The sequence below is a fragment of the Marmota flaviventris genome, chromosome 1 (assembly GCF_047511675.1).
Source record: "Marmota flaviventris isolate mMarFla1 chromosome 1, mMarFla1.hap1, whole genome shotgun sequence".
In the NCBI taxonomy this organism is placed as follows: domain Eukaryota; kingdom Metazoa; phylum Chordata; class Mammalia; order Rodentia; family Sciuridae; genus Marmota; species Marmota flaviventris.
This window is the reverse complement of record NC_092498.1, coordinates 118,902,873-118,928,036: the sequence shown is the minus strand read 5'-3', so window position 1 is coordinate 118,928,036 and position 25,164 is coordinate 118,902,873. Positions and strand designations below refer to the sequence as shown.

The 25,164-nt window shown below is 44.2% G+C and overlaps 2 protein-coding genes across 9 annotated transcripts in view; one reads left to right on the top strand and one right to left on the bottom strand.

Moving 5' to 3' along the window:
• Window positions 1-4,623: 4,623 nt before the first annotated feature.
• Window positions 4,624-17,573, top strand: Pik3ip1 (phosphoinositide-3-kinase interacting protein 1). 5 transcript variants are annotated; one of them, XM_071615460.1, is made up of 6 exons: window positions 4,624-4,907; window positions 5,857-6,210; window positions 7,331-7,528; window positions 7,632-7,710; window positions 15,528-15,565; window positions 15,748-15,852. In XM_071615460.1, the coding sequence occupies exons 1-6, from the start codon at window positions 4,823-4,825 to the stop codon at window positions 15,759-15,761; spliced, it is 768 nt and encodes a 255-aa protein (XP_071471561.1). In that variant the 5' UTR covers window positions 4,624-4,822; the 3' UTR covers window positions 15,762-15,852. The 5 variants fall into 5 exon arrangements, with proteins under 5 accessions (XP_071471561.1, XP_071471546.1, XP_071471548.1 ...); XM_027953389.3 differs by lacking the exon at window positions 15,528-15,565 and having other exon boundaries at window positions 4,659-4,907; window positions 5,857-6,000; window positions 6,091-6,210; window positions 15,748-17,573; XM_027953390.2 differs by lacking the exon at window positions 15,528-15,565 and having other exon boundaries at window positions 4,670-4,907; window positions 5,884-6,000; window positions 6,091-6,210; window positions 15,748-17,573.
• A 1,014-nt stretch (window positions 17,574-18,587) lies between these two features.
• Window positions 18,588-25,164, bottom strand: part of Limk2 (LIM domain kinase 2) — a 67,828-nt gene continuing 61,251 nt past the window's right edge. For all 4 annotated transcript variants that reach the window (XM_027953384.2, XM_071615433.1, XM_027953386.3 and 1 more), the window contains 2 exons: window positions 24,054-24,211; window positions 18,588-20,374 (listed from right to left, as the gene is read on the bottom strand). In XM_027953384.2, the coding sequence (XP_027809185.1) occupies window positions 20,230-20,374; window positions 24,054-24,211 (303 nt within the window). In that variant the 3' untranslated portion in view covers window positions 18,588-20,229. The remainder of the gene's footprint in view (window positions 20,375-24,053; window positions 24,212-25,164) is intronic.

Below are 25,164 nucleotides of genomic sequence, written 5' to 3'. Positions count from 1 at the left end.
TGTGAGTCACTGGGTTCAATCCTCAGCATTTAAAAATAAATAAACAAAATTAAAAATATTGTGTCTATCTATAACTAAAAAAATAAAATAAAATGACTATGAGCTGGGTGCGTTGGTACATGTCTGTAATCCCAGCAGCTCTGGAGGCTGCCTCCTCTGAGGCAGGAGGATCTCGAGTTCAAAGCCAGCCTCAGCAACTGAAAGATGCTAAGCAACTCAGTGAGACCTTGTCTCTAAATAAAATACAAAATAAGGCTGGGGATGTGGCTCAGTGGTCGAGTACCCCTAAATTCAATCCCCAGTAGCATATCATATGAAGAGAATAGCCAGAGCCAACTCAATAGGTCTTATTCCAAAGATTTTTATCAACACCTTGGCACTCTTTTGCTGACAAAAATGATTCTTAAGTCTTTTAACAGCTTTATGACTTCATATTTTAGCTCCCCACCTAACATAGCCTGTTATCAAAATGAACTGCCCATCGTTTTGGGAAACACTCTGGAGGTTATTTCCTGATTTAATAGCACAGCTTAGTCTCTGGATTAGCACTCATTTAATATGAAATCAAGAGTTAAACAACTCTGAAATATTTAGTAAAATATGAGTATTCTATTTCACAATGTTGTCTTCAGGGATATAAACAATCTAAAATAAGTATTTGAGTCGTGCTGTATCATATTAATATTTTCAAAAGAAATCTGATGTTTTGAGTAATAGGCCATATTTTATGGCCTAACTGCAGCAACACATGAAGCAAAGTCCAAATGTGGATCTGAAAAAAAAGATGAAAGCATCATCAGTGATGATGAAAGACTATTACTGAAGTAAATCTTATTTCCTTGAGGAAGGAAGGTACTGAATCTATTAGAATATGCCTTTGAAGGGCTGTGAAACAAGTCCTTTATTTCTGAAAAAATCAAATCATGCTGATAAATTAGTTACAGGGGAGATAAAACAGAGATGAATAAGCTAAAAAAAAAGTCTCCTTCTGGTTTGTCTTATATATTTTCTAGGCAATATTCTTCCTGATAGGACACATAGCACAAAATATAATTTTGCTGAATATGATAATGCATAAGTTAGGGAAAATAGCTTTTTTTAATATTTATTTTTTATAGTCGGACACAATACCTCCATTTCACTCAATTGTTTTTTACATGTGCCGAGGATCGAACCCAGGGTCCCGTGCATGTGAGACGAGCATTCTACCGCTGAGCCACAACCCCAGCCCAGCTTTTTTTTTTTTTAAGCTGGGAATTTACTGTTTCCTAGGTTGGTCTTGAACACATTCACTTGTCATCCTCCTGCCTCAGCCTCCCGAGTACCTGGACCTATATGTGTGTGTCACTGTGCCCAGCTCAAAACAGCAGTTTTACATTTTTATTTATTTATTTATTGGGTACTGGGGGTTAAACCCAGGGTCCTTTGCCATTGAGCTACATCCCCAGATCTTTTTATTTTTTAAATTTCAAGATAGAGTCATGCTAAATTGCTGAGGCTGGCTTTGAACTTGCAATCCTCCTGCCTCAGACTCCCCAGTCACTGGGATTACAGGTGTGCATCACTGCACCTGGATAAAACAGATTTTTTTTTAAATAGAAAAATTTTATGATAGCTACAGGTAAGAAAGCCTTGGACTTTCTTTTGAGGTACACATATTGGCACCTTCACATGGGCACAGTAGATAATAAAAAATGGTACAAACAATGACCTTTATAGCCTGTGTCTACCATAATCAGAGGGGAAAACACAATCTAGCAGAAGTAGCTATTCAGAGTCTAAGGAGGAACATTTCATCAGGCATCAATAATTAAGCACTCAGTGAATACAAAGGCAATAGATTAGGTACTGAGGGATCATCCTCAAAGAAGCCCTGCTACTCTGCAAACTATAATCTCATTTTTCTCAAGCCTATACACACACATTTTGGTGCTGGGGATTGAACCCAGGACCTTATGCATGCTTAGCATGTGCTCTATCATTGAGCTATACCCCTAGTCCTCAAGACTATATATATTTTATGTAATTAAACAAAATATACATATAGGGGCTGGGATTGTGGCTCAGCGGTAGAGCGCTCACCTAGCACGTGTGAAGCCCTGGGTTCAATCCTCAGCACCACATAAAAATAAATAAAATAAAGATATTTAAAAAATATATATATCTCTTGCAGTAGTATAAGTGTAACATAGGATTTACAAGGAAAATTGTGCAAAGAATGTGTTCCTTCAGCCTTTTCCTACTTAAATATCTCATTGGCTCTCTGAAAATAGTATAAAGTTCTTTTTTTTAATTTTATTTTTTTAAGAGAGAGAGAGAGGATTTTAATATTTATTTATTTAGGTTTTTTTTTTAGTTTTCGGCGCGGACACAACATCTTTGTTTGTATGTGGTGCTGAGGATTGAACCTGGGCCGCATGCATGCCAGGCGAGCGCGCTACCGCTTGAGCCACATCCCCAGCCCAAGTATAAAGTTTCTTGGTGGTTTTCTTTCTTTCTTTTTTTTTTTTTTTTTGGACTGGGGATAAAACCCAGGGGCTTGTGCAAGCCAGGCAAAGGTTCTACAACTGAGTCACATCCCTGCCCCTAATGTAAACTTTCTCACCCTGTTTTACTTTTTCTCAAAATCCTTTATACTACTTGACATTTAAAAAATTTATTAGCTGTCTCTCCTCACTAGGATATAAACTCCATGAGGACAGATATTTCAAATGTTTTCTCTTTTTTAAATTTTTTATTTTAGTTTTAATTGTAGATGGACACAATACCTTTGTTTATTTTTATGAGGTTCTGAGGATCAAACCTAGTGCCTCACATGTGCTAGGTAAGCACTTTACCACTGAGCCACAACCCAGTCCTCAAATATTTTTCTTTCATTTTTTAAGAATATTTTTTAAGGGGCTGGGGTTGTGGCTCAGTGGTAAAGCGTTTGCCTAGCATACATGAGGCACTGGGTTCGATTCTCAGCACTATATACAAATATTAAAAAATAAAGATCCATCAACAACTAAAAAATATCTTTTAAAAAATAATATTTTTTAAGATGTTGATGGACCTTTATTTTATTCATTTATTTATATGCAGTGCTGAGAATTGAACCTAGTGCCTCACACATGCTAGGCAAGCGCTGATACTGAGCTACAACCTCAGCCCCTCAAATGTTTTCTTTATAGATATAGTCCCAGTAATTAGAACTCTATGTAGCATACAGTGCATTCTCACAAATATTTGTAAAATTAATAAAAGTGCTGAAAAGACCCCTATGTTAGAATTGTTAAATTCTAAAATTTTGGCATATGTGTGTATGTGTGAATGAATTTACAGACTTTTGTGGCGTAAGTGCCAGTGTAGACCGAGTAGAAGACAGGATCAGAAGCTTGTGTGAGGTCATAGAATGATTGCAAAAACAAAGCAATACTATCAGATGATTGAAGGAATCAAAAACTGTCAGCAAATGGCTTTGAAGAGTAAACTAAATGCATCTATCCTTTCATGTCTGAAATCTGATTAAAGTGAACTCAAATTTACTTGAGATTATTTGTGATTCACACTAGGTATCTTTTTTTTCTTCTAGCTTTTTTTAAAAAAATTATTTTTTAGTTGTATTTGGGCACAATATCTTTATTTTATTTATTTATTTTTATGTGGTGCTGAGAATTGAACCCAGGGCCTCTCGCACATGCTAGGTGAGTGCTCTTCTGTTGAGCCACAACCCCAGCCCTTCTTCTAGCTTTTTATCTTAATAGCAACTTTTAAAACTTAGTAAAGTTCTTTTCCTCCTCCATAAATTACTTCTTGCAAGATTGAAAGAGTCTTCCCTTTCTATTTTGGGATTTGCCTGAAGTCACAAGGTAGTCTTGGCAAATCACTCTGCTCTATCTCTCAGTTTACTGAGGCTGCCTGGGAATTTCAACTGTGAGCCAAACAGGAAGAGGACTCTTTTACCTAACTCCAAAAGGCCTAAGTCATATGGATGTGGTGAAGTTTCGTGGTAGATATAAATCACTGCAAATGGATTTCCCACAGGGTTGTGGTGGGGGAACAAAGATGTCACTCAACTTCCTCTGCAGGAAAGGGAAGACTATCACAATATAACTGAGCAAATTTTCCAATGTTTGCACAATATTTTCAACTGAAGATACCCCTTCTGTATCCCTACTATATACGGACAGCCCAAACCTCAAATGTAATCAAAGGAATATTATTCATTTGACTCTGGCGAAGTTACACTGTTTAAATGTTTTTAAAAAGTATCTGTGTTCATAAACATGTATAAACGCAATGGTCTTTTTTCAAAAACTGGTGAAAAGTCATGTCTACCCTGATATTCTCATTTGTGACCCCTAATATGGTCTTGAATTCTGGTTGTATTGCTAGTATTCCCTCCCTAAACTGTTCTATGCTTTAGTGCTTATAATCCACACCCCCGCCATGATGTCTCCTGACAGAATTATTCGTTCTGTACTCACACAAATGGAAATAGAAGAGATGAAAAGCCCTGGGGATGCAGCCATGCAGGTCTCAAAATGATCTGATGCTAAACATAACCTGAACCTCTCTTCCTTTCTTCACTTGGCTGAGTTCCTCTCCTGGCTCAGGGTTAGTGATCTTGCATGGCATAGGAGGCTTAGGACCCAGGGGGCGCCTTTCAGCTGAAAAACACCTCGCTGCAGCAAGCTAGCTGGGAAGCTCCCAGTTCTAAAGAGAGGCTGTTTACCAGAAGAGCATAACAAGGGCAGGTCTGACTGCAAGGCTGAAACTGGAAGGCAAAACCGCTGCCAAGGGACCCCAGTCGGACACTGGTAGTTCAATCACCTGCAGAATGGAGGAGGCAAGGATGCTGTTGGTCTGGATACAAACATTCCTTCTCAGCAACATACTCCTAGCAGGAGCCCATGGATCTGGAGGTGAGATTACAATATTTCCTTTCTGTAGTGACTTAATGAAGTGGAATGGGTAAACCCCCATTTCCCAAACATGGCCAAGATGACAGGAAAGGAAGCTTTTAGCTGATTTTTGCTGTCCTGTGAAAGGCCCCCCCCCCCTTCCTTTTCTTGCCAGGGACTTGCAGCTCCATCTTTATCATTAAGAACAAAGACAAGTGGCCACTTTCTCTTTCCCTTTCCTTACCCAGGAGTGGATGGAGTCTGGAAGTTCATCCCCCTACTCCTTAAGTTATGTTCTTTTTAAGCCCTTTGCATGATGTGTCCAGCACACTGGCCCATCTTTCCTAGCTTCCTCCTGTAGCTCTCCAGCTGAGGGGAGTGGGAGTTTGGGAGTCAAACCCAGGGCAGCGATGAGGCAGTTTCCCACCGTTTGAGGCTCTCCTGAATCTTTTGCCTGACTGAATCAAGGTTTTTGCAGAATTCTCTTGGGAGGGAGTGTTGCCTGTTTGAACTGGCAGAAGGTGGCCTTATCCGTGGAGGAAGGAACACTAGAGTTTATGTAACGTGGACACTTCAACACAGGCATGATTTTCAGGTCTGGCAGACAACTGACCCCAAACTCCTGCCATCTCCTCAGAGACCCTAAGCCAGGACTCCTCCTTCCACAGAGAGGCCACAAGTTCAAAAGTAACAACCCCTTGCTCTGCAGAGCTTCCCATTTACCAAAACCCAAACAAACAAAAAAAACGAAGAGAGGGGTAGGCACAGGCTATGGGCTTTATTTGAGCGCGCTCTCCCTTCACTTCGGGTCTCACTACAACCCCTCAAATCCATCGGGGTTTTCCACGCGAGAAGAGGAAGATACAGAAGGGCCCAAGCACCCCCATCTCACATGGGCACCGCCGGGGTGGGCCTTGGCTCCCCTGCCTGCCACGCCCAGAGCCTTCTTTCCGTGGGCTGCCCCTTTCAGGGTCTGGGGGCTTCCTCTTCCTCCCAGGCTGCTTCTGGGACAACGGCCACCTGTACCGGGAGGACCAGCCCTCGCCTGCACCAGGCCTCCGTTGTCTCAACTGGCTGGACGCGCAGGGCCGCCTTAAGTCAGCCCCCGACTTGGGTGAGTGTCCGCCGTGGGTGGGGGACCGGGACTGGTGGGCGGTGGCCGCGATCCTGGCTCCAGCCCATGGTGCCTTCTCTCCCCCTTCAGGATTCGGCAGCCACAACTACTGTCGGAACCCGGATCGGGATCCGCGGGGACCCTGGTGCTATGTCAGCGGCGAGACCGGAGCCCCTGAGAAGCGGCCTTGCGAGGATGTGCGCTGCCCAGGTACCCGCACTGCAACCCGGGACCCTGGAATCCCGGCGCACCCGGCTGAAGCTGAGCTGTGGTTACACCCGCTGCGCACGTGCGGCCGCACAACGCGACCGCTCCCGCTCCGCCCCCGCGCCGTCTTGATTGGTCAGGGCTGTCTCCAGGCCGCGGGGCTCAAAGCCTATTGGCAGTAGCCTCCTCTCGGAGTGAGCTCATCCTCTGCGAGCCCTCGTAAACAACCGTGGGAGGCGAGCCCTGTCCTTCTGAGGGCCGCGAGGGATGGCTCTTGGTGTTCCCCTGCTAGTATGTTTACTGAGGAGAGTATGCGTTGTGCTGGGCACACTGCTCACATCCTCCCTGAGAAGAAGCTATTTATTTGAGAGATATGAGCCGCAGAGTAGTTCAGTCACATACTAAAGGCAATGTGGGTTCAGATTTGAATTAGTTTCTTTCTTTTTTCGAACTGGGGACTGAACCTAGGGACGCTCTCCTACTGAACTCACCCCCAGCCCATTTTATTTTGAGACAGGGTCTTGCTAAATTGCGTAGGGCCTTGCCAAATTGCTGAGGCTGGCCTCGAACTTTCCATCTTCCTGCCTCAACCTCCGGAATTGCTGGGATTACAGGCGTGTGCCGCCACACCCGGCTTGAATCCCAGTTTCTAAGACTCCAGGAAAGCAGTCTTGTTGTTCCTGAGGCAGCAAGAGAGTTCTCTAGATTTAATGGGATAATCAAAGTAAAACATTTTATCACAGGGTTTTGCACAAGGCGTGTGCTCAATAAATATGAGCTGCTTGGAGGAGTAATGGATTACCTCTTGGAGTGGAGGTGGGGGGAATCCCTGGAGAGGATGGCAACTGAGCTGGGTCTCGGAAGGTAGCAAAGATTTGAAGAAATGAAGACAAGGGAGGCAGGAGAGAGGCCTTCCCCCATTTGCCTTGCATCATATCATACCCCAGCCATAGTTAGGCCCTCTCAGGCCTGCTCTTGCCCCTGGGGTAGGTAGGGTTTGATTTCAGCGTTGGGGAGCAACCTAAGTGCGTACCCAGTAGCCTCCCCCAACACTTTCCCAGATTCACTGCGGAATTCACTCAGGGGAGTCTCTGATGAGAGCTATTTCCCACCTCACTTTCAGAGGCCACTTCCCAAGCACCCCCAGATTCCACAACAGAGCCTGAGACATCTGAAGTGCCAGGTGAAGATGAGGTACAGGCATTCCCTCCTGCCAATGCCCTGCCTGCTCGGAGTGAGGCAGCAGCTGTGCAGCCAGTGATTGGGATCAGCCAGCGGGTCCGGATGAACTCAAAGGAGAAAAAGGACCTAGGAACTCTGGGTATGGCTTCCCATCCAACTGCCATGGCTGGAATTCATTGAGATGCCATTTGCTGATTTTTCTGGAATGTGGCTAATAGGACCTTGTATCGTGTCCTTGGCAGGCTATGTGCTGGGCATTACCATGATGGTGATCATCATCGCCATTGGAGCTGGCATCGTCTTGGGCTACACCTACAAGAGGTTAGTAGCTACTTTGGAGTTCTCTTGGGAAGAGAGGGGTGGAAGGGACACAAAGTCAAATCAAACTTCTTTGTGGCTTTCTTACCCCAAATAAATCAAGGTGTTGAATGAAGGAAGACCAGTTCAAGATGTAGAGATGTGGTTCTAGTCCACCAGGTCATCTTGAAAAACCCTTTCCTTTGGTGCCTTTACTCCTTAGCCCAAAGCATTGTGAAATAGAGTTTCTTATTCCTCATTTTACAGATTAGGAAGTCTTTGTCAGAGATGTGAAATGAATGTCACATTGTCTGGGAGTGGCAGGACCTGGCTTTAAATCCTGCTCTTTTGATAGCAGATTCTTTGTTGTCTAACCCAAACACCTGGCATAGAAGTGAGAGGTGCTACAGGAATCAGGCTGGTTACTCAATACAGGGACCTGGAGGCTTAATTCTTTTTGTGAATTATAAAATTCTGCAACTAGAAATGGATCCCAGCCCTGTTTTTGCAGATTTTTAGAAATTTTTAAATTTATCCTTTAATTTATCCTTTAGGGTAGGAAGGAAAAAGTGAGTTGGAAAAGAGTCTGTTTGCTGCTTCTCACAATGTATGAGAAAGTAAAAGGGGCTACATAGAAGCTCATACTAGGGCATCAGGAAGAGGAACACTAATTTTTAAAGTCTCCTGAGATTTGGGCTGGGGATATGGCTCAAGCAGTAGCGCACTCGCCTGGCATGCGTGCGGCCCGGGTTCGATCCTCAGCATCACATACAAACAAAGATGTTGTGTCCGCTGAAAACTAAAAAAATAAATATTAAAATTCTCTCTCTCTCTTAAAAAAAAAAAAAGTCTCCTGAGATGGTGTGAAAGGCTCTGAAAAATCAATGGTCCGTGATGAGAAGAGTCCCAGTCATTTTTATAGCACTGGATGACTCTGGAAAATTATTTGCTGTTCTTGAGCAAAATCAGGGGATTTGACTTCCAGCCTGTAGGGTCTGTGATATTTCCAGAGGGTTTGAGGAGTCTTCCTGATAGGGAAGTGACAAGTGGCCCACATTTTCTAGTGTTGAGAGCCGTGTCTGAGGCCCTAGCGCCAGTGGATTCACTCAGTATTATATAAACCTTAGCTGTCCTTAGAGGTGTTACAATCAACCTCATCATTTTACAGATGAAAAGGGGAAGTGTTGGGTAATAATCACAGTGGTAGCAAACACTTACCATCTGCTCAACTGTTTCAAACACTGTGCTTTAATTCACTTCTCACAGTCACTCTTATGAGGTAAATGCTGTTATTATTTCCAGTTCACAGATGAGGAAACTGATGCGAGAGAGAATAGGTACCTTGCCTGAGGTTTCACACCTAGCATTTGATGGAGAGAAGTCTTGCCCTTCCACTAATAGATATCTGTGTGAGCTGGGGGGAGGGGAGGAGTGGCACATGCCTGCAGTCTCAGTGTCTTGGGAGGCTGAGGAAGGAGGATTGCAAGTTCAAGGCCAGCCTCAGCAACTTAATGAGACCCTGTCTGAAAATAAAAAATATAAAAAGATGGTGCCAGGTGTGGTGGCACATGCCTGTAATCCCAGCAACTTGGGAGGCTGATGCAGGAGGATTGCAAGTTGAAAGCCAGCCACAGCAACTTAGCAAGGTACTAAGCAACTTAGGGAGACCCTGTCTCGAAAAATAAAAAAGGGCTGGGGATGTGGTGGTTAAGTGCCTGTGGGTTCAATACCCAATACAAAAAAAAAAAAAAAAAAAAAAAAATATATATATATATATATATATATATATATATATATATATATATATATATATATAAAAGATGGGATGTAGCTAGAGGTAAGGCATCCCTATATTCAATTCCCAGTGCCACCAAAAAAAGAAAAAAGTTATCTGCGTGACTGGGCAGTTGCTTTTGCTTCTGTTTTCTACTCCAGAGCCCTGCTGTGGGGCTAAGGCATTTGACTACTTAGTTTAGTGAATGGTACATAGTAAATGGTCAGTAAACAATAACTATTTTTCTTTTCTATAAAATGTGGGTACTTGACTGGTATTCTCCAAGCCCTGTTCCTTCTCTGATTTTCTGTGTTTCAGGAAGCAGAGGTCCAGAGAGGGGAAGTATTGACCTGAGGGGGCATCCTGACTCCCAGATTGAGGTTGTAGTCCATAGTGGGATGGTTGACATGGCAAGTCCAGAGACACCTGCTTGTTCATTTCAGAAAGTTAGAGGAAATGAGGTAGTGACCCTGCCCATACAATTCATAATCAGACCTAAATCATGTTAGTTGAATTTAACTCTTGAAATATTTCCTCCGTCCTTCGCTACTGGATACCATTTGGCTCTCTTCCAGTCTGTGACAGTTTCTAGGCCCCTTTTGGGTTTTGAACTAACTAAATGTCCTTAATTCCAGGCTCAGTTCTGGTGTCCAATGAGGTTACCAGCTCTTTCTTTTCCCTCCTAGATTTGTTCTTTTAGCTGTCATGGGATTGCCCTGTGGCTTAGAATTTACTTTCTTATAAACTGAGGGGGAAGGTACCAAGTCACCAGATTTCTCGTCACTAACCACCAGACCACTCCTTTCCTTAGCAAATGTGCTCTGAGAACAGATTGTACAACAGGAAATCACGTGTGGGCTAGAAACAAGCTCTCAGCTTTCATCTCTCCCCAAGTGAGAGAAAATGGAGTGTCCTGGAAAGAGATGTTGGTTGAATGTTGGTGCAGGTGACGTCTGAACCTTGATATACTGTCTATTAAATAGGGATACATCCCCCTCTGTTCCCACGATTATCATTAAGTATTACACATAAGTAGTAGTATACCAATCAGATAATAATCACAATGGCAGGCAACATTTATTTCCTGCTTTTCTCCCCCTGCTTTTTTGTGTGCGTGTGTGTTTGCTAGGGATCAAATCCATGGCTTCACACATGCAAGGCAGGCATTCTACCACTGAGCTACATCCCAAACCTATTTCATGCTTTTTGTTTGTTTGTTTTGGAGGGGACTTGAACTCAAAGGAACTTTACCTCTGAGCTACATCCTCAGCCCTTTTTATATTTTGAGACCAGCTTATGGTCTTGCTAAGATGCTGAAGCTGGTCTTGAACTTGTGATTCTCCTGCCTTAGCCTCCCAAATTGCTAGGATTACAGATGTGCACCACTGTGCCTGGCTGTTTTAAGCTTTCTAACTTTTTCTTTTTTCTTTCTTTCTTTTTTTGTGGTGCTGCTGGGGATTGAACCCAAGGCAAGCACTCTCCCAACTGAGCTATATCCCCAGCCCTTCATGCTTTCTTTTAAAAAAAAAAAAAAAAATATTTATTTTTTAGTTGTAGTTGGTTGGACACAATACCTTTATTTTATTTATTTTTATGTGGTGCTGAGGATCGAACCCAGGGCCTCGCAGGTGCTAGGCAAGCGCTCCACTGCTGAGCCACAACCCCAGACCCCCCCACACACACTTCATGCTTTCTTAATAACAAAGGCCCTACTGTATATTCTTCACTGATTATCTTGCCTAAGCCTCAAGACCACCTTAGAAGCACTATTACACTGTTTTACAGCAAAAAGTTGAGACCTAGAATCGTTAAGTACCATTTCTAAGCTATGTAACCCTTAATGTATACCTAAAGATTATTAGTATTTCCAAAAAGTCCATCAAAACCTAGTAGCTTCATATAAATTTGCTTTGAATTGCAAAGGGCAGTAGGAAAAGGAGAGACTTTCCAGAAAACAGCTGGGTTTAGAAGTCAAAAGAAACAAGATCTAGTTCTGGAACTCCCTCCAATTCTGAATGTGATATTAGACAAGTTATTTACCATCTCTAGGCTTCAGTTTACTAATCTGTAAAATGGGGCAAGGAATTAGATATAATGATCCTCTTTCCTTTAATATTACCTAAAACGACAATACAGTCTGATGGTGGCTATTGGCAGTGCTCGTTCAAATCCCATTTCTGCTGTTAACTTGAACAGATGATTTAACCTTTCTGCATTTGCCTTCACATCCCTGAAACAGTGATCATAAACAATACTAATATGATTGTTGTGGGATGGAATAGTGTAGTTTGGGAGTATAGTTGATGTTCATAACCTATAGTTACCTTGGGAAACCCATCCTGAGCACCAGGGTGGTGTAGCATTGCTTCTGATTGGGAAATAAATAGCAGCAGTTCACAGCAATAATTGAAGAAACCTGCTTTGCCTGAAGGAGGACTGTGGTGCTTCCATAATCCTGGGAAAGGCAAGCAGAAGCTTCATCCACACCTGCTCTCTCTGGGCGGCCCAGCTTGCTATCAATTCTGGAGCAGTTGGTAATTACTGCAAGCCTTGAACTCTGTCAAAGGCCATGGGGCTTTGCTAATGGGATGGAGCTTTCCCCTAGCTGGAAAGGGTGGCCAGGCACCAGGCTTCCTCTCTGGGGAAGAAGGGCTGCAGGTGGGGGGTTGATAGGAACTCAGCCTGGCTGAGTCTTTGTCTTGGTTGTCTAGGCTAGAAGGTTCAGATGGCCAGTCTCCTACTGGGCAGCTCCCTGTCCCTGCTCCAAGTGTAGTGTCTGTATTAGCTCCAAAGGGAGTTCTTATTTTCTGATAAAAGGGGGAGGGAAAAACAGTAAGCCAACACCACTCCACCCCCTTGGGAGAGGAGCTGAGTCAGTGAATAAGCCTTTTGTTCTTTCTTGGCTGCCAGACAACAGCCTGCCTGTCCCCCATCCCTACCAAGTGAAAGGGGGCTGGGCTTCCTAATGGTTAGTGCAGCAGGTCTGGTGGCATTTCTCTGGTCTCCCAAGGGAGCTAGGAGTAGCCACTCCATCACCAGAACTCATAAGCAGCATTTACAGCAGGTACGTGGGGTCGGGTGTGCTTTTAGGCTTCTAAATATATGAGACTAATCCAGACTAGTCCTAGCATCTGCTTCCTTTATCCTTGGTTGCTCTTCCAGTTCAGCTCTGCCTCATTAACACAAATTGATTTTTTTTTTTTTGTCCCCTGAAGATTTGTGTATGATACCGCCTGACAATTAGCAGCAGCTCACAGCCATATGCTTGGTAAAGGAGGGAGTTGAGAAGCAGGGCTCTCTGGAGTCAGACTCCAAAGCCTCAGTTTATTAATCTAGAAAACGGGGATAACATTATCTTACAAAGTTGGAAGTTAAAAGATGGTGCATATATAAAGTGTGTGGCATCCAGTAAGTGCATAGGTAGCTCTTCTCATCCTGGATGATGGAAAGGTCATTTCTTGGTATCTTACTAGGTATTTGGGAGTTCCTGGCTTTCCTTCTTCTTCCAGCCCCTTAGATTTTGAAATTTAGACCTTGGCAAAATATACTTGCAATACTCCATTTTGTTTGTTGTTTTTTGTTTGTGTGTGCTTTCTGAAACCTAGAGATTGAACCCCGGGGTGCTCTACCACTGAACTATATCCCCAGCCCTTCTTGTTTTTTATTTTGAGACAGTTCTCATTAAATTGCTGAGGCTGGCCTTGAATTTGCTATCCTCCTGCCTCAGCCTCCACAGTTGCTAGGATTACAGGCTTTTTTTTGGGGGGGGGGGGATGGTTATGGCTATGTTGCCCAGCTTGGCCTTGAACTGGTGAGCCTCCCTTTTCATCCTCTGAGTAGCTGGGATTACAGGAGTGTGTGATCATGCCTAGCTCATTTCTTTTTGTAAATTGTCTTTTGGTTTTCTACAGGCTTGGGGGCTTCCTTACTGAAATTAAACCCAGACTTTCCAAATTTCTCCCTACTGTGCTGGGTGCAATGACACACACCTATAATCCCAGTGACTCAGGAGGCTGAGGCAGGAAGACTGAAAGTTTGAGGCCAGCCTCAGCAATTTAGCTAGATTGTGTCTCAAAATTAAAAGGACTGGGGGTATAGCTCAGTGTCAAAGTGCTCCTAGGTTCATTCTCTATTTTGATATGGCCCCAGGAAACAAAAATCTGTATTTCTTCCTACATTGGCAGGCTTGAAGAGTGTGGCTTTTTGTTTTATTATGGAGGTAGGTATTTCCTTCTGTGTGGTGGCAGCCCATGACTGATGAAATGTCCAATGAATTTTAGGACATGAATGGGGGGAGCACTTGGTCCAGATAACCATCTTCTCATAAATAGTGTCCCTCTATTTCCCCTTTGGGTGATCTGGGAGACTTTCTGTTATGGAAGTTGATGGTGTTCAGTACAAGGCTAATGAGAAGAATGGGGCAGGAGCCTTGGCTTGCACACGCAGATACATGGTCACCCTTAGCCACCCTGGGTGACTCAGGAGGAGCTCACAAATCTGCTTCCTATGACCTTACAATGACAGGGAATCAGAGCATATTTCATGTGAGGGAGCCTAGAGTGTCAAGGTCCCTGGAGATTATCAAATCCAACTCCTTATTTTACAGATGACAAAATTAAGGCCCAGAGAGGAGGGGATTATTGAGGTCACATAAACAATACATGCCTTGGCTGGTCAGTGGGAGAGTTTTCTTGGGAAACCAAGTTAAGATAACATTGCTTGGTGAGTCAAGTCATATTCAGAGCAAATCATAATATCCTGTGAGTTTTTATATCAGTTTTAGTATTTTCAAATGATTTCACGTTAATTATGTTGGTTTGAGACAGATAAGGAAGCAAAGCTCAGAGAGGCTGATTTGCCAAGTGTCATGTAGCTTGGCTTAGCCGCTATCAGAACACAAGAGAAATGGATGATTTATAGACAGTTGTTAGGCAACTGTGCAAGCTCTTCTTCCTCCAAACCCCTCCCTGTCAATATTATTATCCAGTCTCTGGCTGTTTCCATTACACTTCACATCAAGATGGATAGTTAATCCATTTGATCATGGCCATGTCCCTGAGGAAATCTGAAACAAGTTCCTGTGTTATTTTACCATGTCAACCATCAGCCATTTATTTCAAGGCTCCTTCTCAGAGGATTTCCTCTGATGACTGAGCCCAAGTTGCTGGCTTTGGACAAGGATGCCAACTTGGATCTTGGGTCTTGGTTCTGGTGGGCAGTGTGCTGGGCATTCACCAAGCCCTGTGGTCAGCACTGGAGTGTGGCCAAATATAGTGCTAAGGGCCCTATATGTGCAGTCAGAAAACAGGGTTTGTTTCTTAGGGGATGACCTTGATCAGGTCAGAATTTCTCTGAGCAGCCAGAGCCCACAGATTCTTGGTGAGTCAAGTCATATTCAGGGCAAATCATAATATCCTGTGAATTTTTACATCAGTTTTAGTATTTTCAAATGATTTCACGTTAATTATGTTGGTTTGAGACAGATGAGGAAGCAAAGCTCTAGTCCACAGATTCTACATTTTTGGAGTGTTCTTTAACTTCTCTGGGCCATTTAATTATCTATAAAGTGAATAAGACCTAACTCTTAGGGTTGAGCTGAGAATAAAGTAAGATAGTATATATAAAGTGCTTAGCATGGAGTGAGCACTCCCCATGAGTTAAATGGCAATACCATGGCCTGACTGTGTCACTGAGCAGCATGAGAATTCAAAGATATATAAAAACTCTGGGAGGTCAGATAATCATTCTAGTTTCTTCTTGACCTGAACATCCCTCAGAGCCCTTTTGGTCCCTTGCATGGGTTGGGAATGGTCCACTAACAGTCTGTGCTCACGCCTTCCAGGACTTTTAAGACAAGAATTCTATCTCTTAGCAGGATGGTCAGATCCATTTTCTAGACAATTTTAAGGATTAGGGATGAAACTGGGTTAGTTCTCTGAATCTGTTGGAACCCTGGACCAAAAGAACAAAACAGTATCTTGCTTTTAAGACCTTTTCCTCTATATTATTTCCTCTGGACCCCCTGCCACTTTGTGAGGCTCATACTGTTATTACCCCCATTTTACAGATGGGGAAGAAGAAATCCAGATGTTCAGGAGCTTCTTGGTGAGTTTAAGGTAGTCTTAGACCTAGGTTAGCATTAGTCCTGGTTCAACCAATGATTTTTTTTTTGTGTGTGTGTGTGGCCAGGGTGAATGACTGCTCTTGTTTGGGCCTTGGGGATGCTATCTAATTGAGTGAAGTCATGAAGTAGGCATAGCCTGATCACTTCCTTCTTTTCTTGCCAGGGGGAAGGACTTGAAAGAACAGCACGAGCAGAAAGTGTGTGAGAGGGAGATGCAGCGAATCACTCTGCCCTTGTCTGCTTTCACCAACCCCACCTGTGAGATTGTGGATGAGAAGACCGTTGTGGTCCACAGCAGCCAGACTCCTGTTGATCTACCAGAAGGCAGCACTCCTCTCATGGGCCAGGCTGGCACCCCTGGGGCCTGAGCCCCTCCAGTGGGCAGGAACACATATAGACACTGGTGCAGGACAGCCCGCCCTCCTACAGCTGGGAGGATCGACATTTTGTGTTGTGGTTAAAACCTAACCCCACTTTTTTTTTTTTTTTTTTGGGTGAATCCTCATGATAGAAGCAGGTAGGGCTGTGGGGGAGGCTGAGTAGGGTCCTATCAATGCTCATTCTTCATCCCTTAGAGCAAGATTTTGCCTGTGGATGGGGACAGTAGCATGGCTCCCAGAGTGGTGCTGCTGACAAGGGCTTCCACATGTTTTCTGTGCCCCTAAAACTGGACTGGGAGCATAGGGAGCTCCCCCAGGCTCCTCTGTGCTTTAGACAGCCTCAGCCTCTGCCTTTCTGTTTGTTCTCCATGAGCTTGAGTGGCATAAACTGTTATTCATAGTTCAGGCCAAGAAGGTCAAGAGGAGGCATTGAAAGAATATAGTTTTTTTAAGTATTTGGGATGGAACTCCCTACTGACCTTTGAGAACCGGAAGTGAGTTTGTACAAAAGTCAGAACTTTGGGCTGAGAACAGGATCTTGGCCTGGGCCTGCTGGGTGTGCTCCAGCTTGCTGGCAGTGATGTGCCTTGACAACCATGGGCCAGGTCTGGGCCCAGGGACTCTTCCTGTTTCGTAAGGAAAGGAAGGGAAGAATTGCACTAACCATTCCACTTAGGAAGAGGGTAAAGAATGATCTGCTCCTGCCTTAGGCCCCAGAGGCAGAGGTGGATCTGGGGGGCCCCAGACCATCTCTCTTCTGGGGTAAACAGTGACCTCTCTTCATTTTGTGCAGGTAGGAGAGTAGCTAGCTAACTTGTGGGAATTATTTGCAGTGGGGTCTGGTGAGCTGCTTTTGACTGAACTCAGAGGCAAGGTAACAGCACTTCAGGGCTTGTCCCTGCAGTGCACTTTGGTTTGCAGGTGGCTTTGTAGTTTCCAGGCCAGCACCTTCCTGTGCAGCAGTGGGGTTAGGGTCACAAACCCTAACTTGTAAAACAATCAGAGAACATTGGAAAGGACTTTAAGATTCTCCAAGTCTCTTAGACATGGGCCCAGAGAGAAAGTGACTTGCTCAAGGCCACTCTGTGGCCAATAGAGCTGAACTTCCTGAGTACAACATTTTTCCACTGCACTGTGCTCCTGCTCAGCAGGCCCTCCAAACCCTGATGTCACACTTGGAGGACTTGGCAATGCTCCCTAGCCACAGAGCTTCCTTCCACTGCCCCGTGTGGAGAGGTGGGTGAATGGGGCCCATTTCCTTCAGCTGACTGCTCCCTGGAGCCATTTGCTGAGGGCACCTAGACCTCAGCAATACCCAGGAGTCCCTTGGTATTAATGATGTTGGGGAAGAGAACATTACTGGTTTCTACTTTTCTATAAAAGGATTTCTCTGTATACATGTTTTATATACCTCATTCTGACACCTGTGTATAAAGTATGGGAAATTGCCGTGTATTTGACTTATATAAAAACAAAACTCCATGTTGCCAAGCTTTTGTGGGGTATTGTAGGTTACTTTGTCAACAACTGTGTGTGAACATTGCCCTTCTTTTCACTCACTCTAGCCTGTATGTGAAAGGTAGCAACAGTTAAATGGTTGGAAATTGCACCTTCTGTGTCCTGTTGTCATCACCAGGAATATTTCAAGTTGAAGCTGTGGGAAGGATGGATGTATGGGTGTCTCAAGAAGGAAGTTGGTCACTGCCAACCACTCCCCCTTCAATGATGTTTGAAATGAAGAGAATTAAAATGAACATCCATACTGTCCTTGTCAGGGACTAGACAAATGGATGGGTGGTAATACTGTGACAACCAAAAGAGGAATGGGTATGGTTGAGAAGGATGGATCTTTGGGCTGCCAGGAGCAGACTTTGGCGGAGGAAGCTGTCTGTGGCTGAATCCTAGGGCTCTAGATCGAAAGCTATAACACAGGAATGTTTTTTGGACTTCTGGCAGGGGATTTTAGCAATAGGTGCTCAGGCTCTAGGTATACCCAAGGTGTCCTCTGCCCATGCCCAGATATTGTTCTACAGTTCTGTCATCAGTTTTTTCAAGGAACAAATTTTGCCCTTACATTGGATTCCTCAAGCTATGGGGAGTACAAAGGAAAAATTATCTTTGTATCTTTGGGTTTATGGATTTATATTATGCCCATAAACAGGCAGCATCAACTTGCCCCATGGTCAGTCTTCCATAACATCCCTCAGGACCAGACGCACTTCCTACACACAGGGTGGGATAAATGCATGTGTTTCTCCCCATCACTAAGTTGGTACATAGCCCTGTGGAAACAAAGCCAGGAAACCCAGGCTGTATGTGTTCATATATTAAGAGGTAGGAGTAGAGGGCTCCTGAGGACTTGGCTGGCAGGTGGGAGCCAGCACAGTAGTTTGTGGAGCCAAGATGAGGTCATAGCCCTATTTCCCAAAAGGGGCTGCCTCAGGTAAGATGTGCACATTCTCTGGAGCAGGCTGAGGTCTGCCTCAGGAGATGGGAACTAGTTTTGGGAGTGTGAAAACCCCCTGCTATGGGGAGTCATATGGCCTGGATGGAAAGGTGGCCAGAAGATGTTCCACACTTATGTCTCCGAGCCAGGCCCCAAGTCACTTTTTCACTCTCAGTATTGTCAGTTATGTTAACTGCTTAATTTATTTATTTAGTCTCAATGGCCCAGGTCAGGCCCACCACTCCCACACTTGCTGGGGACAGATAAAGCACAACCAACCATACAACGCTGAACCACGTTGCTGCTGGAAGTCCAGGACTCAACCCTACAGCAAACCTGCAATCTCTACACAGAAGTATAGTCTAAACTCTGGCCAGAAATGACATCCCCCAACTCATCCAGTCTATGTACATTATTTCACATATCACCCAATAGATACAACAAGATAATATTAACAGCAACCACTCTTCTGTATCACACACCCCCACCCCCAATACAACCACCACACATTGCATTTATACCCCAAACCCATTCCCAATTTGTTAAATATGGTGCAAGCTCACAGACACTTAGGAGAGGCAAATCTAGTTGTGCTGTAGAATCCCTTGAGGTCTGGGAACCAAGGTGGAGGGTACCTCCAGGGCTTTCCAGTGCCTGTGGCCCTGGAGTGTGGGGCTCAGGAGGCATAGTCAGGATCTAGGAGCTGGGCCAGCCTACAAGGGAGGTAGAAGCCAGATGGCCAAGCTCAGGGAGCTGTCTCAGTGTCTTAGATCTGAGATTCTGCCACCACCTCATCCCAATCCAAGTTGCTACTTGGAATAGGAATGTTGATGGGTGAGCAGTGGTTATAATAAGGGTGGGGCCAAGAGACTGTGAGACACCCACCCCCAACCCCCGCCTCAGACCTTAGGCCTGTGACAAAGCCATACAATCCTCCAGAACTCATCTAGTTCTAGGTAAAATGTCTCGGGCTTTTGACTGAGGAACCCACCAGAGTATGAGTTATGAGTGACTGAAGCCAGGATATGGGTTTTCTAAAGGACAGAACCTATTTCTCTCTAGCCCCCAGTTTCTGTGCTCTTGGTGACTGCTTGTTGAGAAAAGGATGCCACCCAGAATTTTTTGGCCAGTCTCTAGTAGTACACTTTGAGAACACAAAGTGGAAGATCCTCACACATTGATGTGGTTCCTAAGCTGGCTAGAGCCACCCGCTGGCAGATAGTATGAATTAACCCTCTTTAGATTCTTGGTCAGTTCCATCATACACTATAGGACTCTTCACACCCTACTCAGAACATGGAGTGGAAATGGGGAATATCACTGTCATTTTATACCCTTCAAGTGCCACTTGGCCACCAGTCTTCCTCTCATCCACACTTCTACTTGAAGTCCTTCCTCAACCCAGCTGGTCCAGACACTTCAGAGCCCATAGGCAGGTTCACCCTGGGATCCTGCCCAGCAGGTCCAAGTCATGTCAATTAGTGTAAGCAAGAGCCTCCTGGAATCCCACTGCCAGGGAGTTCCCAAGGGGTCCCGAGTAACAGATTCCTCCTGGCCCAGAGTCCAGGCTTTTTCTTCTTCACAGCTTTCAGGCGAGTGTTGGACTTACAGACAGTAACCAGGCCCCAAAACCTAGAGAGATGTGTTTTCCTGGTGTGCGCCTGCTCGCCTCCTGGGGAGGTAGTAGAGATGGCTCATTCTGCTTCTAAACAAGCCGCCAATCCACAGGAAGCCCAGACAGCCCTGCTCACAGCAGGGACAGGGCGCAGAGGGGCAGTGCTGGCTGTGGAACGCCCCCCTGCAGGGGGCTGGGCTGGGGCTAGGGGGGTGAATCCCGGGTCAGGCCGTACTGCATGCTCACAGTGTGGTCCAGCTCCTCCAGCTCTGCAGGCAGTGGGATGCCCAGCTCTCCCAGATACAGGGAAAGGGCCTCAAAGGAATCCTCCAGTTTTGAGAATGCTGGTCTAGAAAAAAATGGGATGAATTAAAGGCAGATGGAAATCAGTAGGACCATGGGGTGGTATGAAAGGAATCCAGGCAGAGGCTCAGTCACTTCCTGGTTATGACCTCAGGCAAATACTTTAACCTCCTTATGCCTCCATGAGAAATGGGCATAATATGTTACTGTTCCCTCACAGGATTACTGTAAAGGTTAAAGATAACACTGTGAGAAGGTGGGCACAGCTGGGTGCACTGGTACATGCCTGTAATCCCAGTGACTCAGGAGGCTGAGGCAGGAGGATTGCAACTTTGAGATCAACCTCAGCAACTTAGCAAAGTTGAGACCATCTCTAAAAAATAAAAGGGCTAGGGATGTTGCTCAGTGGTTAAGCATCTCTGCGTTCAATCTTGGCCCCCAAAACCAAAAAACTTTCTTTGTGCAACTTAGCAAGGCCCCCCCAAAAAACATTTATCATGTTGGACCAGGGATTTTGGGTGTTTCAGGCACGCATTCTACCACAGAGCCATATCCTCAGCCCTTCTAGTTCTCTTATAGTCCAGAAGACAGCAATCCATGTTTAAAATTAAAATTTGTACCCTAAACAATCTTCTTTTCTTGGATTGACTTTTTCTTCACAACATTTGTCACCTTCTAAATATTCAATATAGTTTATATTCTGTTGTTTATGAACTCCCCTTGGGAGGCATGTGCTTACTACTAAGCAACATCCTCAGCCCCAATCTCCTTGTTAGAATACTCCATGAGGGTAGGCACCTTTGTTTTTTTCAGTGCTGTAATTCAAGCACTTAGAATTGCACCTAGCACACGGTAGGCACTTAATATATATATTTTGGAATATACACAGGCATTTAGAATGACTCAGAACGGATATTAGCAAACAAATATTGTGTAGTTCCACAATTTTTTTAAATATTTATTTTTCAGTTGTAGTTGGACACAATACCTTTATTTATTTATTTTTACGTGGGGCTGAGGATCGAACCTAGGGATTTGCACGTGCTAGAACACTCTGCTGCTAAGCCACAACCCCAGTCCCCACAATTTTTTTTAAAGTTGTTAACACTGTTGTTATTGAAGGATTGCTGTCTTTTGGACTATAAAAGAACTAGAAGGACTGAGGATATGGCTCTGTGGTAGAAATGTGTGCCTGGAATACCCAAAAATCCCTGGTCCAACATAATAAATGTTTGTTTTTGTGTGTGTGGTGCTGGGGATTAAACACAGAATCTCACACATACTATGCAAGTACTCTACCACTGGGCTACATTCTCAGCACTATGATTATGACTTTTTTTTTTTTGAGGTACAGGGGATTGAATCCAGGGTGCTCTGTCATTGAGCTACATCCCCAGGCCTTAACTTTATTTTTGAAACAAGGCTGGCTTTGAACTTATGATCTTCCGCCTCAGCCTCCTGAGTCACTGGGATTATAGGCATATGCCACCATATCTGGCAAGCCCCATGATTTTTTTTGGTACCGGGGATTGAACTCAGGGGCATTTGACCACTGAGCCACATCTCCAGCCCTATTTTGTATTTTATTTAGAGATAGGGTTTCTGAGTTGCTTAATGCCTCGCTTTTGCTGAGGCTGGCTTTGAACTTGAGATCCACCTGTCTCAGTCCTGAGCCGCTGGGATCATAGGTGTGCGCCACTGTGCCTGGCAAGCCTCATGATTTTTGATATTTGATAGCAAGAAGACAACAAGGATTCTAGTTTTCTAATGCATGAACTTAAAAAAGATATTGGCTAGAGCTGGGGTTGTGGCTCAGTGGTAGAGCACTCACCTTGCATGGCAAGTCCATGGGTTCGATCCTTAGCACCACATAAAAATAAATAAATAAATAAAGTATTGTGTCCAACTACAACTAAATAATAACTATTAAAAAAAAAGATGTGGGCTAACTCTGATAATATTGAAAGCCATCACTTGAGAAGAATTAAGGCAATTTTAAGAAGACATTTTTTTGTGCATGGTACTAGGGATTGAACCCAAAGCCTTGCATACTAGGAAAGTGCTGTACCACTGAGTTACAAGCTAATCCCCAGCCTTTTTTTTTTCTTTAAATATTTTATCTAGTTGTCGATGGACCTTTATTTTATTTATTTGTATGTGGTGCTGAGAATCAAACCCAGTGCCTCACACGTGTTAGGCAAGTGCTCTATCACTGAGTTACAACCCCAGCCCCCAAAGCCTCCCCCTTTTTGGGAGGCGGGGTGCTGGGGATTGAACTCAGGGCCTTGTGCATGCGAGGCAAGCACTCTCTACCAATAGAGCTATATCCCCAGCCCCACCCTACCCCAGCCCTTTTTATTTTTTGAGACAGGGTGTCACTAGGTTATTGAGACTGGCCTCAAAACTTGTGATCCTCTTGCCTCAGCCCTTTAAGTTGCTAGGATTATAGGTGTATACCACCATGTCCAATTTAAGACTTTTTAAAAGAATAAATGGGCAAGGCACAGTGGCACATGCCTGTAATTCTAGTGGCTCAGGAGGCAAGTTTAAAGCCAGCCATAGCAATTTAGTAAGGCCCTAAGCAACTTAGTGAGACCTTGTCTCCACATAAAAAATAAATAAAAAACAGGCTGGTCATGTGGTTCAGTGGTTAAATGCTCCTGGGTTCAATCCCTGGTACTAGTAAATAAAAAAATAAACAAAAGAAAAGAAAAAATTAATGCATAAAGTTGCTCATTGTAGTTAGTACCTACTGTTTTGTTTTGTTTTTTGCCGGGGGTGGTGGAGATTGAATCCAGGGCCTGAAGCATGCTAGGCAAGCGCTCTAACACTGAGCTACACTCCCAGTTTAGTACCTATTATAATGAGGAACTGGAAAAACCTGAACATTTACATTATATAGATTATAATACGTTCAGTCTCTTAATAGTATTTCATGTTGCCAACAAAAGTGATAAAGAAGAAGACTAGGCAGTAAGTAGGAAAATGCAGAGCAAAATAAAAAATTTTATTTACTATGAAAAAATGCACATTTATGGACAGGGAAATATAAAAGCATGAAGTCACTTGTATTAGAATGGCTTAGGTGAATTTTCTTCTATTATTATTTTTAAAAAATTGGTGGGGTGTGCTGAGGAATCAAACTTAGAGCCTCACGTATGCTAGTTGAGCAATCTTAACAACTGACCTACAACCCTAACACTTTAAAATTTTTTTGTAGCATTGGGGATTGAACCCAGGGCTGCCATATCTAGACAAGGGCTCTACCACTGAGCTATACCTCCAGCCCCACATTTCTTCTTTTAAACTTTGATTTAGGTCAGACTTGGTAGCACATGCCTGTAGTTCCAGCTACTTGGGAAGCTGAAGCAGGAGGATTGCAAGTTCAAGGTCAGTCTGGGTAACTTAGTTGAGACTCTGTCCCAAAATAAAATAAAAAACAGCACTAGAGATGTAATTCAGAATAAAAAAAAAAATCCAGAAAATTTTCCTTTAATAGCTGTGTCTCTGTGTCCCATCCAGCTCACTTGATACTATGCCTTTGTCTCTCTCCCCTCAAACCTGGTATATGTCAGAGTTGTCAGGTAGCTTCAGGGTTTGACAGGTGCATTCTTGAGCTCAATGCTTCTGCTGCCCCTTGTGCCTGAGAAGATCTTGGAGGCGACTTAAGGCTGGAGAAGCATCCCAAGACCCTATAAGCTGGGAGAAAGGGGTAGGATACCAACCTGCTCTCAGGCTCCAGTTTGCAGCAGATAGCAGCCAGGGGAAAGAAGGCTGGGGGGCAGTCTGTGGGGACAAACTTCTCCCAGAAAAGCTTCACGTTCAGGCCAAAGTCCAGTGTACGAGGCAGGCAATCAGGATCTGCATACACTTGCCCAATGATCTGTTGATAAAATAGCTGGTTAGAAAGGACTATAGAAGGCAGCTATATGGCAGGGGAAAGGGATGCTGGTGTGCGAACAGAAGGATGCACAAAAGGAGTGGTAAAAACTAGGTTAGAGAGCTGCTTGCTTTCATCTCTCTAGAATTTGCTAATCCAGACCTCTCTTTCCACGGAGAATCTGGTTACTAAGGAGGGTATGGAAGACAGCAGAAGGACAATGTTCTAAATTGGCACCTAAAGGCTCCCAACTTCCACTCATCCCAACTTGCCCTGCCTGTTCCTCTTATGGCTGTGTTTAGAGTCAAGGCTCTGTGAGGTGAGGGGCTAGGTTTGATTCATGTCTGAAACTCTGGCACCAGTTTAATCCTTTGTACTCAGCAGATGCTCAATTGACATCTATTAAAGAAGAATCTTTTTTTTTCTGGGTAGTACTGGGGATTGAATGAACCCAGGGCCTTCCACTTGCTAGGCAAGTTCTTTACCACTTAGCTACATCCTCAGCAATTTTTTTAAAAAAATTTTATTTTGAGATGGGGGTCTTGCTAAGTTTCCCAGGCTAGCCTGGAACTTGGGATTCTCCTGCCTTTTCCTCTTGAATAGCTGGGATTAAAGCTGTGCACCACTGCACTCCACAAAGAAAATTACTAAAACAACAACAAAAACTTTCCTTCATTGTTGTAACCACTCTTAGTCTCTCCTTTCCTTCCCACTCACAACTTTGTGGAAATGACAGAAGCCTTCAAATGTCTCATTGGTTCTATGAGAGGACTAAGCAGGTTGTTGACTGAGTGCTTTGGGATATACTGAGCTCTGTTGCTGAATGACTGCTAAATTGCTAAAGGCAGGAATCTTTCCAAGATTCAGTCTGTATCCAGTGGTTCCTACCACAGGGTTGGTACTTCCAGTTGATGGGTTTAGGTCCTGGGGAACAACGAACAGAGGGGAATTGGAAA